The 18758-nt window shown below is 40.1% G+C and overlaps 1 protein-coding gene across 2 annotated transcripts in view; it reads left to right on the top strand.

Annotated features, from left to right (window-relative positions):
- Positions 1-18758, top strand: part of LOC136560263 (BMP/retinoic acid-inducible neural-specific protein 3) — a 202186-nt gene that overhangs the window by 155131 nt on the left and 28297 nt on the right. For both annotated transcript variants that reach the window (XM_066555985.1, XM_066555986.1), the window contains exon 7: positions 8829-9051. In XM_066555985.1, the coding sequence (XP_066412082.1) occupies positions 8829-9051 (223 nt within the window). The remainder of the gene's footprint in view (positions 1-8828; positions 9052-18758) is intronic.

Raw genomic sequence — 18758 nt, 5'->3', positions numbered from 1 at the left:
CTTTCCAACTCCTAACCTGGGAGAAAAACCAGCCAGTATTTATATTAAATCATAGTCTTGTTTACAGCACCAGCAGACAATCAGCCCTGCAATGGGGCTGGCTGACTTTGCTGCTCTGTGTCACCTTTTCTGTAGGGAAATCAACTTCTGGAGCTACTAGCGATATTTCCTAAGGTTGTTTTTTTTTTTTTTTTCAAGGAGAGCTTCTGGTCTGAATATTCTTGTTGGTTCTGATTGTCACTGCTTTCCCTTATGCAATATTATCTGTTTATTTTGGCTTGCTGTGAGAAGGAATTGTGCCAAAGGAAGGCTGCAGTCCCATTAAAACCAGGTGTAGGCAAATGATTAGCAGAGACAAGGAGACAGGTTACTTTGAAGGAAAAACACCACAGGAATGAACTAAAACTGCAGCTGATTTTTTTTTTTAAATTTAATGTAAAGTTGTGAGTTCCTTAAGTAGATTTTTGTCTGTTGAGTAGTAATCTGGAAAGCCATTATTACAGGCACATATTTCTGGAATATCATCTCATGGATGGGATGATGCTCAGAGGGGGAATGGCATAGCTGGCATCCATCAGGAGTCACACAGGGCTCAGGCCTGTGAGGAAAAGGAAAAAATCCTATCTGAAAACTGGTGGCAAGTTCAATACAGCCAGGGTCTGTCCCAGGACTTGTTCTCTTTACTTTCTTCAGCAATTACTTGGTCCAAAGTGCCCTCTCATCAGGTTTGCAGATGTTGCCTGTTTGAAGGAGTGAGGCAGAAATCTTCAAGGTCAGGGCTGGACAAGCTGGGGATCAGGACAACAGGGACCTGCTGAAGTTCAACAAAGCAAAAGGAAAAATCCTGCTCTGGAAGGCAGAGCATCCATCAGCTGGGGCAGGAAGATGCAGGAAGGATCCTGGGGCAGAGGATGAAGAGGACTAGCAGAACCAAAGCCACATTGTGGGTGCTACAGAGGAGGGACAGGAGTTCAAGGAGAGGATTAGTTTCTGTGCTTTTAGGACCACATTTAGGTGCTGCACCCAGTTTGGGGCTCCATAGTACAGAAAAGATATCCTTGGAGAGGTGAGGGCTGGAGAAGCTGCCCACAGAGGAGAGGCCCTCTCATCAGGTTTGCAGATGTTGCCAGTTTGAAGGAGTGAGACAGAAATCTTGAGGGTCAGGGCTGGACAAGCTGGGGATCAGGACAACAGGGACCTGCTGAAGTTGAACAAAGCAAAAAGAAAAATCCTGCTCTGGAAAGCAGAGCATCCATCAGCTGGGGCTGGATCTGCCTGGCCAGGAGCAGCCCTGCTGGAAGGTTCCTGGGGCAGAGGATGAAGAGGCCTGACAAATCCAAGGCCACATTGTGGGTGCTACAGAAGAAGGGCCAGGAGGGGATTAGTTTCTGTGTTTTTTGCACCACATTCATGTGCTGCATCCAGTTTGGGGCTCCACAGTATAGGAAAGACATCAGGAAGGTGGAGTGTGGTCAGGGATGTGCTCAGAGAGGTGGGGGCTGGAGAAGCTGCCCACAGAGGAGAGGCCCTCTCATCAGGTTTGCAGATGTTGCCAGTTTGAAGGAGTGAGGCAGAAATCTTGAGGGTCAGGGCTGGACAAACTGGGGATCAGGACAACAGGGACCTGCTGAAGTTCAACAAGAAAAAGAAAAATCCTGCTCTGGAAGGCAGAGCATCCATCAGCTAGGGCAGGAAGATGCAGGAAGGTTCCCGGGGCAGAGGAGGAAGAGGCCTAGCAGAACCAAGGCCACATTGTGGGTGCTACAAAGGAGGGACAGGAGATCAAGGAGGGGATTAGTCTCAGTGCTTTTTGGACTATGTTCAGGTGCTGCATCCAGTGTGGAGCTCCACAGTACAGGAAAGACACCAGGAAGCTGGAGTGTGGTCAGGGATGTCCTCAGAGTGGTGAGAGCTGGAGAAGCTGCCCTCAGAGGAGAGATTAGTCAGCCTTGGGCATGGAGACCTCAGAGAACTCAGAGCAGCCACCTTGTGTGCCGGGAGGGGAACAAGACCCAGGCTCTGGGGGCAGAGACAACAGGCATCAAGTGAAACGACAGAGATTCACACTGGGGATGTGGAGAAATTTGTTCTCCATGAAGGCACTTGAGCCTTGACTGCAGCAGATTCCAAATCCTGACTGGACCAAGGTCTGAGCAAGTTAATCTGATGTCAGAGTTGACATGCTGGAAGCACAGGATCATCTCTCCTTGGACTACACACTGCCCAAGGAAATAACAAGTCTGACTTAAACATCTGATCCCAGAATTCTGGTTTAAGAAGGGAGCTGGCTTCCAAAAGAAGCAGTGCTTTGTGCAGAGGAGTGAGCATTTGCATTTATTATCATGAGAGTGAGAAAAGATGAAATGCAGGGGAGAACATAAAGCTAATTTTGAAGCTGTCTGGAGCACTCTGGCTTGGAGCAGCACATCAGTCCATATCATTGCTTGTTCAGACTCATCACACCCTCAATATGGTAAAAACAACTTGGTTTTTGTTAGTTTGCCTTAATCCCACTGTAACATTTTGTCAGAGCCAAAGCAGAACAGTTTTTGCATGAGGTATTACTCACTTCTAGACTGTGATGGCAGAATTTTGATACCTCTAGAGCAAGTTAAAGAACTTGGCTAAAAAAGAGGATGTGTATACAAATGACTGATGTAAAGATTTTTAAGGGAGAAAAATGTTTCCTTAGAGCCTCATTTAGAGAAATGACAAAACAGCCCATTACAATTGCTCTCTAATGGTAGATTTTGACATGATAATGTCAAAAAAAGGGTTTTCTCCTATATGCATATTTTTACTGAACTTTGTTAAATGAAAAAAACCCCTAAAACCCAAATCCTTATTGATATTAGAAAATACAGAGAGACTATATAAAATTGTGAATGGTATGTTTCAGTTAACAAAAGATTCTTACATTTTTTCAGTTACTGTCAGGCTGCTTTTGCCCAGAAAACATAATTGCTTTTTTAGGGTCTGAATAGTGTTAAAAAAAATTAAAATTGATTTTGGGTAGATGATGTAATCCACAATTAGATAGGATTATATATTTACTGAAGCACCATCAAGTTGACATAACAACAAAAAAATTTCCAATGCTAAAAGTTTTGTTTCCATAAGATTATATTATTTCACTTGGGATAAAATGGCTCATCAGAAAATATGACATTAAATTAAACAACAGAATAATGCTTGATGGAATGACATCTCCCCAGAAACTGCCATTTCTGGAGACTGAGAGAAGGTGGCTGAAATTTCTTGTGGCTATGAAACAATTTTTTCCTTAGCATATCACCAAATGCAGATTCTTTTCAAACTGTGCTTTTTGTTGTCCAAAATTTTAAGTAGGTTTTCACCTCAATTATTGTCACATGTATGTTGTCATTGATTTCAGCCATAATAAGAACCAGCAGAAAAAAAAAAGAAAAACAAAACAAACCCAAAAAACAACCAGTATTCTCTTTCCTTTGATAGAAATCCATGTCAAATTTGAATTTTTCTACTTATTTAGGAGTTCTGGTGCTCTATAAACACATCTCTGAGACCTCCCTAAACACAAGCCATAGCTTAAAGGAGCTGCTGTTTGATCCCCTGCTCCTGCTGGCCTGACTGCAGAGGCTCAGGCTCTTCCCTGCCCTTGAGCAGAGCAAATCTGGGCTGTGAGGAGGAAATTGCTCCAAAGTCCTTGGTCCTGAGCTAATCCCTGTTACACCGACTGGGGAAACAGTGCCTGTATGATTTAAAAGGAAATTTCAGGAATGACAGTTTCAAAGCTCAGTCCTGGACTTGCTCTGTTTGCTCTAAAGGAAGTAGGAGACAAAAGTGCAGTGGTAAAATTTGGTGGTTTTGTATTTCCAGCGTGACATTGCTGTCAGATGTCAGCCTGCAGCACCTTTAATAATCTGGTGTTCTAAATCCATTGACTTCCAAGGGTCCCTCCACAAGGGATCTTAGGAAACAAGCCAACCCAGGACATTTTGGCAGCCTGGAGAAGTTCCACAAACCACTGAAACAAACAAAATCAGAAGTGTGCTGTGTAGGTGGGACAGTCTTGTAGCAAAATAGCAGGAAAAATCAAAATATTCACAGTATATCAGGGCTCCTGCTCTCTTCCAACAGAGAGCAGGTGCTGGAATCTGAAATGCAAGGAACTCTCAGAACTTTGGGCCTCTAAGCCAAAGCTTAGAATTAAACACAGGATTTGATCTGAGACCTTGGGAAAGGCTTCCAAACTCAGGTGCCAGAAGCAAGAATGTGGGTTTATAGTTTAAAGCAGAGACATGTTAAGCTAAATAAAAGAAAATTTAGAGTTTTAGAGTTTAAGATATAGAAATAAAAGTAGTTACAGAGGTAAACAAGGAGTTTAGAATGCAGTACTGTAGGTTTGTGTGTCATAATATAATTATCTATGAAAGCTTACACTGTAACATAAATCCATAAGAGGAAATATTTAAAGATTAAGTCAAAAACATGAATATCTTTGCTAGCAGTGTTTTATTAGTCAACAAATCCTTAAAAAATCTTGTAACTAGGAGTTTTGTGACCTTCTGAACCATGCTATAATGATGTGAGCCAAACTCATCCTTCCTAATAATGTAAAAAATAAGAAAATAAACTGCATCATCAAAAACAACTCAGAAGCCCCATCTCTAACTCATTCAAAACTCCTTCAAAAGTAAAGCAGGCATAAAGCATGGCACCTTTTTCCCTTGTAGCAGAGCACTGTCAGGTCCTTGGGTGAGGTTTCCTGGATTTTTCTGGCCTTTGCCAGCTTTGCCTGCAGAGTGGAAACCACTGCACCCAGCCCTGAGCCCTGTTCTGACACCAAACAACACTGAGGATCCAATTTACATCTCTGCAGCTCTAGGTATTTCTCACAGCCTAAATATGTCTGATATTCACCTGATTTCAGCAGGAATGTTTGCTCCCATTATGATATTTCTCATTTATTCTTTCCCACTGAAATATGGGATGCCATTTCCATCTCCAGGCACTGTTGACACAAGGAAGATTTACTGGCAGAAAGGAGAAGTGAAAAGAGACACAACCAGCCAGAAAATGAACTTGCTTGACCCATCACTGCATATAATGTTTTACCTTTTTTACCTTATTTGCAATTAGCTAAGAATATATAAAATCATATTGCATGTGCTACCCATGTAAAAATAAAAAAGAAAATACTGTAATCAGATTTTATGTGGTATCAAGAATCATAGTCTGGTTTTTTGGGTTGTCCTGTGCAGGGCCAGGGGTTGGACTCAATGATCCATGTGGGTCCTTCCCAGCTCAGGATATTCCCTGATTTTATGAATTAAAGTATCAATTTCTATGGCCCCTGGGACTGTAATACTGGCTGTTAATCCTCAGGAATGGCTGGCACCGTGTGTTGATTAGAGTGTAATAGTTTAATCATCTCTCAGTGTTAGGAGTTCATGTTGTAGTTTCACAGATCATGAAATGTGTCTGTTTAAGATATGGGCACATTATCTTCTTTTTTTTTAATTTTTTTATTTTTTTTTATGCAGCAGGCACTGTGTAACCATGCTCATTTTATCTCTGTCTCTCCTTCACCTGCATTATGGAGCTCATTAGCAGGATCAGACAGGGCACAAGGGTAGTCAAAGATGATGTTTATTACAGGGAGAAAAAACCATTTTCTGATTAGAAATGCTGTTGCATTGCAAGTTGAGGAGTGTAAACCTTCCTTATCACTTCCAAACACTGCATGGAGCAGTTGTTAGCTGTAGAGATTAGTGCCATCGAGCAGAGGACAGCAAAGTGACAACATTCCTTAAATACATGGTTAGAGCAATGTGAGGGCTGAAAAGAATCTTCTGAGCCTGTTGTTTCCTCCGGGAGTTGCCTTTGTTTTGGCTTCATCAAGCCCATTTTAAAGAGCTTTACCAGTGCCTCAGAGGAACAGAAGGGAAAAGAGACATTAGGCATTAAGTAGGTAGTCAATAATGTGGCTTTGGGATCTCATCCCCCCAAATGTGCCAGAGTATGTGTTTATATACATATATATCCTCATTTCTCTAAATCTGGCAGAATTTATCTGTTTTTTACAAGCTGCAAAAGGATTTACTTTGTATCAGCTCAGTTAACCTTACTTCTTATTACTTTTTTTTGTTTAAATGACCATTTTTAATATTCTTAAGTGTTTAGACTTGGAAGGCTTTACCAAGCCAATGGGACAAGGCAGACACAACCTTCTGGCACACCTTCTGTGCAGACCTGGGAGGGACTGAGGGCTGGGAAGGGCAGTGTGAGGATGTCACTGAGCTCAGGAAGGAACAAAACTCTCTGGCACTGTCTTTGAGCTGCCAGTGAGTCAGTCATTCCTTTATTCTGGCCAGGAGGATGTGCACTGGAAATCATTCCAACTACACACGTCCATTATGAGACTTTGCACATTCTATACACTTGTAGAAAGCAAAGAATTATTTGGTTCTACATTGCACAATTCTTTTCATTAGTTAGTGTGTGATCTTCTATTGGATATTGATCCCTTTGCCTTTCATGCTCATTTGGTCCAGCTCTGGGGTTCCCTTAGCATTCTTCTCTCAGAGAGGGTGTCTCCAACTGTCTGCCTGTCCCCAGGGAGATCGTCATCAGATTAATGTCTAATTAATATCTGATTACCTCTTCCATACCTTCTAGATTCCCAGCATGTAAACTTTAAAATCCCACACCTCCAAAAGTCCCTTTTTGTTTGTTGAAGCTTATCAGGCCCTGCCCAGCCTGACCCAAAGCCTTGGTGGTTTAAAGATTAAAACAACAACAGAGCCCAGGTCCCCTCCCCCTTGGCAAAACCCATGACTAAAGTTGCTTAAAACTAAAAAAGAAAGTTATGGCATTTCCAACAAGGAATCAGAAGTTGGTAAAGATTGAACTGAGCTCTGAGCAAGCTAATCTAGAGAAGGTATCTGTCATTGCGGTGGGGGTTGGACTAAATGTCCCTTCTGACTCAAATTATTCTCTAAGGTAGGAATAATTATCACTTGGGAAGGAGAAAACATATCTATCCCAAAACTACACTAAGATTCACAGAGATACTCATGTGGTAATGTAGAATTTATTAAATATTCCCATTAATTCAAATTGTTAGCTGTACACCCAGGAATGGACATTCCTGCCAGACAGACGATAAAAACCAACTTAGACAAAATTAAGGAAGGGAAAGAGCAAAAGATAAAAGGCTCCAAATAGTTGATAAGATAAAGAAACAGTTCCTTTCCCTCATGCCCTAAGGACAGCACAGGGGCTGTGCAAAGACAAAGGCATGAGGGCAAAATGAACAACACATTCCCACAGGAATGATTAAAAACATTTTGTTAAACATAAAATCATCATATGTGCCCCTTGATTTTAATTTTCTACCTTCAAGAAGACCTTTCAATGTGTTTTGTTTTGTTATGAGTCATCACCCATCACAGAAAATACTCTGCTGAAGTGGGACTGTTGTAGTCCATCACTGCCCTGTGTCCTTCAGGATGTGCTCAAGGGTCACTACAGCTTATTTACAAAAGATCTTTTTTTTCTCCATCCATGAAAAAGAAAATATTTTTCCTGCTTTGTGTAGAAATGTTAAAAAACCTAAATTAAATGTAACCAAAAGACTTGATAACAAGGATGTTAATGGTGTATTCTTTGATGTGAGTGGACATTTTCCCCAATCTCCCATGAGCAACCCAAAATGACACCCATGTTAAATATTATGATTATTTTTGTTTGAGGAGGGAGGGTACTTCAGGCAGCAGGATCTTTGCTTTCACATAGTCTGCTGAAATATAAACCATCCAAAAGGAGCATCTGGCAGGGTGAAAGCCAAACTGTGGGATGAGTAACTTCATTGCAGGAACAAGCTGAAAGAAAAAAAGGATTGTGAAGGGTGGGAGGATGGCAGCAGGCAGAAGGGCAGGCAGGGAAACATACTGATATACAAAAACAAGAAAGAAAAAGGATAAACATGTGCATTCAAGTGTGCCACTCACTCTCACATATTTACCCAGTATTTGGAGCCCTTTTAATGGTAGTTTATTTAGGTTCAGAAGTTATACATCATTCTACTTATGGAAACAGACTCCTTAATTCATAAAACTCTGTTAATAAGATTCTGTCTACATATCTTTTGTGGACTGAGCTACCAGAACAAGTCACAAAGCATGGCATGTTACAGTAACAATGTGACCTTGTGATTGAAGAACTCCTTTCCACCACTTTAGAGACAAAAAAGAAGTTATGGGAACATTTTTGAAGTGTCATAAAATTTTGAAGTACCATAAAATGCTTTGAAAGGCTCCATTTTAATTGTAAATAGTTATGAAAGTCTAATTTAATGGCTTGTGTCGGGTGAAATAACATATATATAAGAGCAATGGCCTGTAAAATGACATTTACTTGCATGTCCTAAGTATTTGAATATACTTCTTTTAAGACAGTTTCTGATGTTCTTCAAATGAGTCAATAAACATTGATCATTAAATGCACATTTGCTTTCAGATACCAGATTTGAAGGTAAGAAACTCTGATTCTTATTTAATCTTCATATTACCCAGGTTGAGAAATAAGGACAAAGCTTGTATTTGCTTTAATATTAATTTTAAAATTATATAAATATTGGATTTTGCTGGCTTTATTCTAATATTACCAATAAAAATGTAGTCACCTTTCTAGTTTGAAATAGCTAAAATGCTCAATTTTAAAATTTCAAAAGATTGAGTTTACGAAAATTGGTTCGAGAAAAAAACAAATTAAAAGTTAATTTCTGCTGCAAGAATAACATCGCCACATAATTAAAGACTATTAATTATTATTTTTTTTTTCAGATGAATTCAAATTATTTATGAAGAGGCTGCCTATGAATTATTTCCTGAACACATCTGCTGTGATGCATTTGTGGACAATGGATTCTAATTTCCAACGCCGCTACGAGCAGCTGGAGAGCAGCATGAAGCAACTCTTCCTCAAGGCCCAGAGAACGGTGCACAAACTCTTCAGCCTCAGCAAGAGGTGCCACAAGCAGCCCCTCATCCGCATGCCAAGGCAGAGGTAAGTGCCTCGTTTGAAAAGAGAGGTGACTGCTAAGGAGGGCAGGAACCTCCCCTGAAAGGGAAAATATAAACCCACTCCCTCTGAATTATTATTATTTTGAAATTAAAAAGCTCTCAGGCAAAAATATGGGAATAAGAATAACAGTTCTGTACTAGGAAAATTAAAAATACAAATGCAATAGTACAAACAAAGGAAAAAAAAACAACCACTGGTAGAGTCAGAATAGGGCCTGACACCCTGTGGGTCAGGGTGGTGGCAGCAGTCTGTGAGAAATAGCTACTCACTTTTCATAGCTGAGGAAGGTTTATTGAGCCTTATAAAAAATACAACAGAAGACTGAATAAAGAAAAAAGGTTATGGCGCTGGGAGGAAGAAGATTCTCCCTGCCATGTGCTCAGCCCCCTCACAATGGAGGTTTTACCCTTTTTAACCCTTTAACCCCTCCCAAAGTTCTGCCCATCAACCTCTTTGCTGTCCGGTGGTGGATATCTCCTCCTCAAATCCTCATTGGCAGTCAGATGTCACCACAGTGACAAGCCAGCGCTCCCAGATGTCCCAACTCCCCTTGTCCTTTGATAACCAACATAACTATAAATCTACAAACTTTTCTTAATCTATGTACATGATATTTGTCCATTAATTGTGAGAGTCAATCATCCCATTACTCATCTATCACAAGTCCCATCCCATGGGGGCTCAGACCTCCTGCAGTGCCAGCTGTGGCTCTGCTGGAGCAGGGATCCTGCACAAGGGGGGAGTTTTCCTCTGCAGCTCCAGGGCTGCTGGAGATGGGCCTGGGCTCCCTCTGGCAATGCAGGGCAGCAGAAGCTGCTCCTCTGGCAATGCACTGGGCAAAGGCTGCTGGGCTGTCCCAAAGCTCAGATTGGATCCAGGTAGGAATGTTTGGCTCCTCCCCTGGGCGGAGCATCTCCCCATGGGATGATGGAATTGGATCAGCCATGCAGGGACACTCAGTGGCCATGGACAGAAGATGATTAATAATTAATGGCCCAGGAACAGAAGAGATCTCCTGGAGGGAGGATTGGCTGTGGGAGAGATAAAGAAAACTGCCCCATGAACAGAGGAGAACTGCCCCAGCTCTGACAAATGGGGATAGAGCACACACCCCCAGCTAAACCTGAGACAGTAAGGAACATTCTATGAAATCCTGAGAAATCCAAACATGGCACTAAAATCTCCTCAAGGTTGTGGATGTGGGAATGGCACAGCCACAGGGTGCAGTCCTTGTGTTTGTAGGAGTTGAACAGTCCCAGTTTGCAATATCACTCTGTTCCTGTTTTCCTAAATACAATGGGAAAGGTCAAAATAAATCCTGATTTGTTTGTGACTATGTAGGATAGGAGGCAATTTAGATGTGACATGAGCACAGATTCATCATCCCATTTGGTTTGCCTGTTTTACAGAGCCATGTTTTCCATGGCACTTGGCCAGGTGTAACAGTGCCAAAGAATTGTGTACAGAATCCTGAATAACTGCTCTGGAGCAGGCAAAGCTGTTTTAGGAACTTTGTGGGTCATTATACAATGTATACTACACACAATTGATTTCTCGTCTCGTTTGTCAAATATGAATTAGATTGCAAAGGATGCCTGAGGAAAGAAAATAGAAGAGTTTCAGTCCTTCCTAGAAACAGAGAGAGATCCTGAAAGCCAGCTAATCAAATCTACATTAGCATAAAGTGGGTATACTTGATTCCTGGTCGAAAATTGCTTTGTTGAAATTAGTGCAGTGACACTACAGTAAATCTGAAATGAATGAGCTTTTAAGGACATTGTTCTTCTGAGCACAAGCATTGTGGGACAGTCCAGTGACTCCTGCATTTAGCACGTTTCTCCATTGATTTTAAAGAAATCTAGTTTAGGTTCAGTGTTCCAGAACTGCCAGGGATACTTTACACTCCTCTGCTTTCCACTCTGCTGTTGCAAGCTCAAGCACCATCAATTCCTCTTTGCCTGTCAGTGGCCCTCCCGCTTCTTTCAGGAGGCTGTGCTTGTAGCTTTCACGCTCCCTTTCTTCTACATATTGTGCTTTGTGCTGTGATCTGTTAGTTGAAACCAAAAATTCACTCGTGGGGTCATTTCATGATTAGAAAACATTCTGCCAAGAGAGGTTATGTAATCACTGCAGAGCCTCGCATCCTCTCGGGTTTGTCTTGGCCATGACCTGAATGAGCAACCTGCAAAGAGATAATTCACCATGAACAACTTCTGCAGGAGCCCAGAGCTTCTTAAAACACAAGAAACAGTCCAGACTCACTTCTCCCCCCACCAAAGCTGAATATAAGAGATTTCAAATAATTTAAAATAATTGGGTCTTCTAAAATAACCTCTGTAGGGCTTTGGAGCAACATTTGGTTGCCATAGATAATGGCAGTGATAAAGATGAAGTGAGATATGTAAAATTGCAAGGATTGATCAAAACATATCTTTCTTGTCATATAAAGGATTTTTTTATTTCAATGCAGAACTTGCAACTTCATGATTTCTTTTTCAATATAAAGATGTGACACTGTGCCAAAAAGATGTTGACAGGCAGGGAAAGGTCCAGACAAAGGCCACAAAGATGATCCCAGAAGAAGAAGCTGCCCCATTAGGAAAGGATAAGAGACTGTGAGAAAAGAATTATTTCCATGTTCCATATTTAAAGAGGGACACAAAGAAGATGGAGGCTCCCTTTTTGCAAGGAGTCACATGGAAAAGATGAGAGGAAATGGGTGCAAGGTACTGCTGGGGAGATTCTGAGTGGACACAAGAGGAAAATATTTCACAATGAGAGCAATCAGTCACTGGAATGACCTCTCCAGGGAAGCAAGGAGCTCCCCAGTGCTGGACAATTTTAAAATGCAGCAGGACAGGGTGCTGGACCGACTTTTCAAGGCCATGCTTTTACCAAAAATGTTGGACCAAATGATGCTTGAAATCCCCTCCAACCTGAAGGTATTCCATGATTCTGTGACAGTAAATGTTACCAGCAATCTGTCTGCCTGTTCTACAGGGAGTTGCACCAAACTTTCACAGCAGTTTGATTTTGCACTGCATCTCAAACTCAGAAATAACATCACTTACTTTTGAGTTAATTATGTCTCATTTTAGTGACTACTCTGAAATTTTTTCTTGTCACTACAGAGGGAGATAGGGCGTATGATGTAGTGATGAGCAACAGATGACTCAAATATCAGTGTTAAAGCAGGCTTGAGAATACTTTGCCAGTGGGATACATTTGCTAAAAGAGACAATTTTTAAAGGTTGGATTCCATCTGACTATCTGGGAAAATTGCCTTCTGACATCCAGGCCTTTAAGGCTGATAAGTAGAGCTTTAAAATAAGAAGTAAGGGGAAAAAGGTCAAAAGAAACTGGTTTAATGTCCAAGCTGATTTAAAAAAATCTGATAGATCAAGATAAAATATTGGATAAAAGAATATCAGTGGTGAAAAGACCAATGGTGAGAAAGAAAACAGGACCTTGACAGAATAGTTTTCAGATATTCCTTGTGATGAGAATATACCCAATCCAGATGAAATACTGAATTTTTGATACTTGCCAACAGGTAAGTGAATGTCAGTGTAGAAAGAATACCTGAGTAATGCCATGGAGAAACAGGAACCCATTGCTCAGGCTGTAACATCAAACATTTCAGCAGACAGTGAGGGGAATAAGAGAACCAAACCCCAGTACAATTTTTTTTGTGTTAAAGAGAAGATAGAAATAAAAGCCAGAAAAACATCTTTGTGATCTTTAAGGTCCCTTTCAGCCTAAGCCAGTCTATTATGACTCTGTGTGCCATGCACTGTCTAGGCTTCAAACAAACAAGAAGGGGAATTGGAACAAAATGCCATTTTTCCATGGCTTTCCAAACAACTCCTTCAGGTTAGTGTTTGAGCTCTGCTATTGGGTGAATTTTATTTTGGAAAGAGAAATTAGTTTGAGTTAATGGAGATAGAAATACTATTTTTAATAGTTTTGGGCAGGTATTCTCTCAGATACAGATTAAAGAGGCAATGCTTCAACTTTTAATAAAGGTCATGGTGTTGGCAGTGAGTAAAACCAGCTCCGCTAATGTTTAATTTTACACTGAATTTCACTAATCAATAGAATATATGTATAAAGGATTTTTCAAGGGATATCTCGAGAATGAAGGTTGGTTTTCCATGAAACTGGGAGGTATGTCCTCAAAGTTTAATGTAATTCATGAAAACTTTCTCTGAGACTGGAGTTTTATAGGGATTTATCAATGCAGTCTGCCAGAAATCATTTGGTCACGCCTGAAGGAGCTCCTGCATACGGTCAAGGTTATCATTAATTACTGAAAAAAATCATCTCTTTTCTCTGGCTACAAGATTTCTTTCCTGAACATGAAACAAATCATTGCCTGATTGTTTTAAATGGGACTTAATTAATGAGTTACACAGAATTGCTTGCAATTTCTTTCATATTTCCTGAAGACCAAGCCACTTAGTAATCATAATACTAAATTACATTAATATTTTAATTTTCTAGTCCTGAAACCAAAATACCATTGAATCCTCTTCTAACATCATTGTTCACAGCAAAAAAAGACTCAATTAACTTGCAGGTTAAAGAAACTAAATTTCCATGTCTCCTTTTTGGACATAGTTTCTATTCTTCCGCTAGAATAAAGTACAAATAGTTTTTTTTTCAGTTTGCACTCAGGGTCAGAACAATTTACTGTACCACTTTTGTGTACAGTGGGGGTGGGCCCAGAATTACAACTTTTATTTTATTCTGTTCACTGCAAATCTTTTCATGTTCCAGATGTTCTGCCCAGCTTTTAAGCTTGCTTTCATTAGCATGAAAAAGATGTTTGGTCCTTTTCCTGAAAGTCAGATCATGCTAAGATACATCAAACACCCTTAGATTTCCATTGTGGCACTGCCGAGTGTAACTTTTAAAATTCACCTCAATTAATCAATCAGTCTGTAATCAGTGGAGTATTTCCTGGTTGTCTGAGTTCAGCAAAAAAAAATACCAACTAAAATACAAAACCAAAGAAGTTTCTGTGTAGGCAATCTGCACCCATGTTGTGTGTAAAGGATGGGCTAATAAAACATTCAATTTCAAGAGATAAAGAGAAAAGGTTAAAAACAATGCGCTCTGAAAAAGAAATGTGTTCCTCAGAGTGGTACTACCAGGTGAGCGTCTCCCTCCATGAATTTCAGGCTCTGCTGCCTCAAGAGGCTGAAGTGATTATTTCCAGTATGTTCTCATTGCACTGACACCTCAGCCTTAAAAACAGGGACTATTCTTGTGTTCCCTTGGGCAGAGTCCCCTGTGTGCAGCAATTGCTATCCTACCTGAGGGCCAGCTCCTGCTGCAGCCTCTGTGCAGGAAAATGTGGTTGGGAGATAGCACAGGGCACTTTGCTTTGCAGAAATGTTGCTGAGTGTTGTAATGTTATAGCAGGGGTTCCATATTATTGTCTCCTTATCACAAAAGTTCCATACCTCCTTGGAGTTTCTCATGGGCAGCTCCTCAGAGCACTGAGCTGAGGTGTAAAACACGTATGTGCCCTGAGCTCATCTGGTGCATTTCTGGGTTAGGGGTATGAGCTGTGAGGAGCAATGGTTAATCTTTGGAGAGGATTTGTTGTGGAGTGCATCCACCCTGAGAAAAGGACTAAACTTGGCATTTAGTCCAAGCTCTGGATTCCAGCAGCATCTTCCTCAAATGAGGTCAGAAAGTGATGTCCTGCTCACTGGGTGAGGGCAAGTTTCCTCACAGGCTTAGGCTGAGCCTGCTGGCTCACAACCCCACTGGAGGGTGACATCTGTGAGCCATCTCTCACTCCAACATCACCTTCAGGCTGAACCTTTTCATTTGAACCTTTTCATTTGTCAAAGAAAAAAATTAGTAGAGGGAATTAGTAAATGGGAATTAGTAAATATCAACTGTACTGCACTTGGCCACTGCAGCTCACATGTAAGAGGTGAAACAGCAAGCAAAGGTGTGGTCATACAGTTGTGTTCTGGGGAGGGAAAATGGATTTTCTTTCTGTTTTGGTGGACACAGCAGGCAGGTTTAATTCCAAATGCAATGACTGTGCTGAGAAACTGAACATCCCAGGAACAGAAGACCTGATTCTACCTTTGAATTGCTGCCAGTGAAACCCCTGGTGTGAACCAGAGCTAGGGGTGTGCTGGCACTCACATCCACCCAAATCATGGAACCAAAGGGAGAGGACCGGAACCTCTGTGCTTGGGAGCATTAAAAGAAATATTAACTGTCTGGGTGGAGAAGAAGAATCTTCCCTTTCCCAAACACTTTTAAAGAAGGACAGCAATTATTTCCTCTGATTTGCTTTAATATCCAACCACTTGTGAAAGAGATGGAAGAGAGGGGAAGCTTTCATTTCTTCCTTCAGAAGTGCCAGTTTATAACTTGGTTTCATTCCTTTTGTGTCATTCAAATGGGATCCTTCACTAATCATCCTTTTAAGTGAGTACACTCAGTACAGGACATTATTGTAGGTATGAACCTTATCTGTATGCACTTTAAATAATTTCATAATGAAAAAGCATCACTTAAAGGTCTAATTTAATCAGCACCATCTGTGATTTAATAAAGATATAAACAGAAATATGAAAAGGAGAGAGGCAATGTAAATACAGTAATAAGTCAGTGGGAAAAAAATTGCATCTTCCTTGCATAATAACTAAATGGAAACCTGGTGCAATAAGCTGCAAATGAAGATTATCAGCATCTCAAGTAAATAAGAATTTCAGTTTTAGAACACCAAGGTATGGCATGTGCACATAAAAGCGTGGTGTTTTGAATAGAATGTTAGTATTTGAATTTTTGAAAAGACTGGATGCTTAATATTACCATATAATTTAAAGTGAAGGTGATAATTATATCAATAGTTCAGCCACTTTTTAAAAGGATCTTATTCTGGTAACAGAAACTGAAGACAAATACAGATGAAACTTCTTAATAACTTTAAAAAATATTTTAACATATGAAACCCCCTATTTCTGGAAGGAAAGCAGCCTCATGTTTGAAGCATGTTCTTATCTCCATGAAAGTTATTTTTTTTAAAGAAACATACTCTGAAGCTAATGTAGGCTTAGAAGGAGTTCATCATTAGAGGCAGTGCATGGCTACATCAAACAGAAGAGTTTCAGAAAGAATTTTTAAAATCAGATTTTTTCCTGGAATTTCCCACAAAATGCACCACATGCAGCTATGAAAGAAGGAAGAGACATGAATTTGCATTTTCTTGTTTCTCTCTTATTTTTGAATTTCACTTAGCAAAATATTCACATGCCCTAGAAGCACAACAAGGTCTGAGTACTCTAAAAACACTTGGGTGAAGGGGATTTTTGTTTTGGTCTTCTCTTCAGCCCATAGGCAGAAAAACAGATTTAAAATAGATTTTTTTTGACAGCATCTGTAAACACAGTCCATCAGAACACTGAGGCCTGGAAATCTGTTTCCTTCAGAACTTTCCAGAATGAAATACATAAGAAATAAAGGGGATAGTGCAGGTTAATCCAATTCCCTCAGGATGTAATGCAGGATTAGCTCCTTACATCCCAAAGTTGTTTATCAGCTACTTGAGATTGCTTTGCTATAAGTGTAATTGATTCATGGGCACAACATTACTAAGGAATAAAATATTCCACCAAGGAATATTGGAACCGCAGAGTTCAAGATATGAAAGTTTCTCTGTGCATCACACAGAGACTTTTCTTCTTAAAGAGCATTTGTGGCACTAGATGTTAGGGGAAAAAATCTAATTATCCATCACTTAGCAGGCTGCTGGAGTGAAGGTGAGCAGTGAGTAGAGAAAAAATGATGTTTTAGAAAGGCAGTGAAACACAGCAAAAGCTCCTCTAGATGGGCTGGGTCTAACATAAATGATTCTTCTGAATATGAAGTGCTAAATAAACAGTATTTTGTCTGCTTTCAGAACATCTTTAATAGAGGACAAGGATCACAGAGATGTTTCTAAACAAAAGTGGTTCTGAGAAAAATGTGTTGCCATTATTAGCATATTTATAAAAAAAAAAGAAAAGATTTTTATTTTATCTGCTTCAATTAAGATATTGCACTTTAGTCAAATGGATGTCAAAAATGGATTTACAAATTTTAATGGTTTTAAAACAATTAAAAAATATCAATGTTTCAATTTTACGAATTTTAATGGGAGTCAAAAATGGATTTACAAATTTTAATGTCAAGGAATGCCTGTCCAGTGGAAATTTAGATTGGATGTGGCACACTAAGTGCACATCTGAAAGTCACATGCCACAGACAAGGAAGGTGATGAGATGAAGTGTGAGAGATAAAAGGAAGGTCAGCTTGGTAGTGGCTGCTTTACTAACCCGAATACTAAGTCTGCATCTGTTCTCAGAGGAAATAAAATGATCTGCTTGGAGGTGATACCTTTAATTGGATTGGGGATTAGAGTTATTTAAAACTAACGTGACAGACATGAAAATATGATCTGGAGCCCTGCAAATAAGAGGTGTGATAACAAGGAGAAGCAGAGATAACTCTTGTGTACAGATGTGTTTTCACACACGGTTCAGGAGCTGTATACACACAGGGCACCTGTCCTTGGAACACCTTTCCTCTCAAGGAGATCTGGGGTTCTGATGGAGCAGCTCTTTATTGCACATTCAGAGAGGCTGCTCTTGACCACCTGTTACCCATCAAAATTTTTCCAGCTGCCCCTCAGCTCCACTTTTGGTATTTTTGATAAATAGCAACATTAGAATGAAGTCATTTCACCGTGTCAGACAGTGAATTGAGTAGAGGGTTTATATTGATGTCACAGGGCAGGAATATTCCTGCTTTGGAAACACCATATGTGCAAGATGTGCAATGAAATCACATTTCCACACCAATGTTTTGGACCACAGTCCTTTTCAACTACAAACAACTCACCAGTGCTACTGTCCCCTAAAAGCAGTGTTTTGGCAATCATAGTTTACATTTTGCCACAGAATGTAAAGTAAGATTCATCTGACATGAAACGTGTTACACCAATGCAGGAAGATATGTGATTTAATGACATTGAATATATGATAAATGATATGATACTGATTTAATACTGCAGGGTGCTGAGTTACACCTTGTTCTGAGACTTGCAACACTAAAATATGATTACTGAATCACTGACCACATGGCAAACAGCCCATACTTTAAAAGGACATAACAGATGTGACTTGTTATCACAAGTCCACACATTAGCTGTGACTGCTGGATTTTCAGGCAACATTTCAAAGGAGCCGCTATTCAGAGGTGCAACAGCAGAACATGACTGAAGGAAATCATCTGTTCAAGGAGAGTGACTTCCTTGTGGGCTCAGTTCTGTGAGTGACAGGGTGATAGGAACTAAAATCACACACTCTGAACATGAATTTCCTCTCTACGGTCCAGTTCTGAGAAAGTGGAAAGCTGGGCTCAGTTTCCTCTTCTCCCTCATGAACCAGTTTCTAGAATGTTCATTTATTTCAGATCTGCTGACACTGGTAGCAAAAAAAATTTGCTACCACTTCAAATTGCCTCTGTCCCTTCCATCTAACAAAACATCTCTTTGTTTCTAAGCCAAAGGTCCAAACTTCTCTTTTTTTTTTTTCCCAGGCAAATTTTGTAATTCAATTGATGCAACCAACCTGAAAACTTGAAAAAAAAAATTAAACACAAGGTGCTTAAAATAA

This window comes from Molothrus aeneus, chromosome 9 (genome assembly GCF_037042795.1).
Source record: "Molothrus aeneus isolate 106 chromosome 9, BPBGC_Maene_1.0, whole genome shotgun sequence".
In the NCBI taxonomy this organism is placed as follows: domain Eukaryota; kingdom Metazoa; phylum Chordata; class Aves; order Passeriformes; family Icteridae; genus Molothrus; species Molothrus aeneus.
This window is presented reverse-complemented; position numbering and strand designations above follow the sequence as displayed.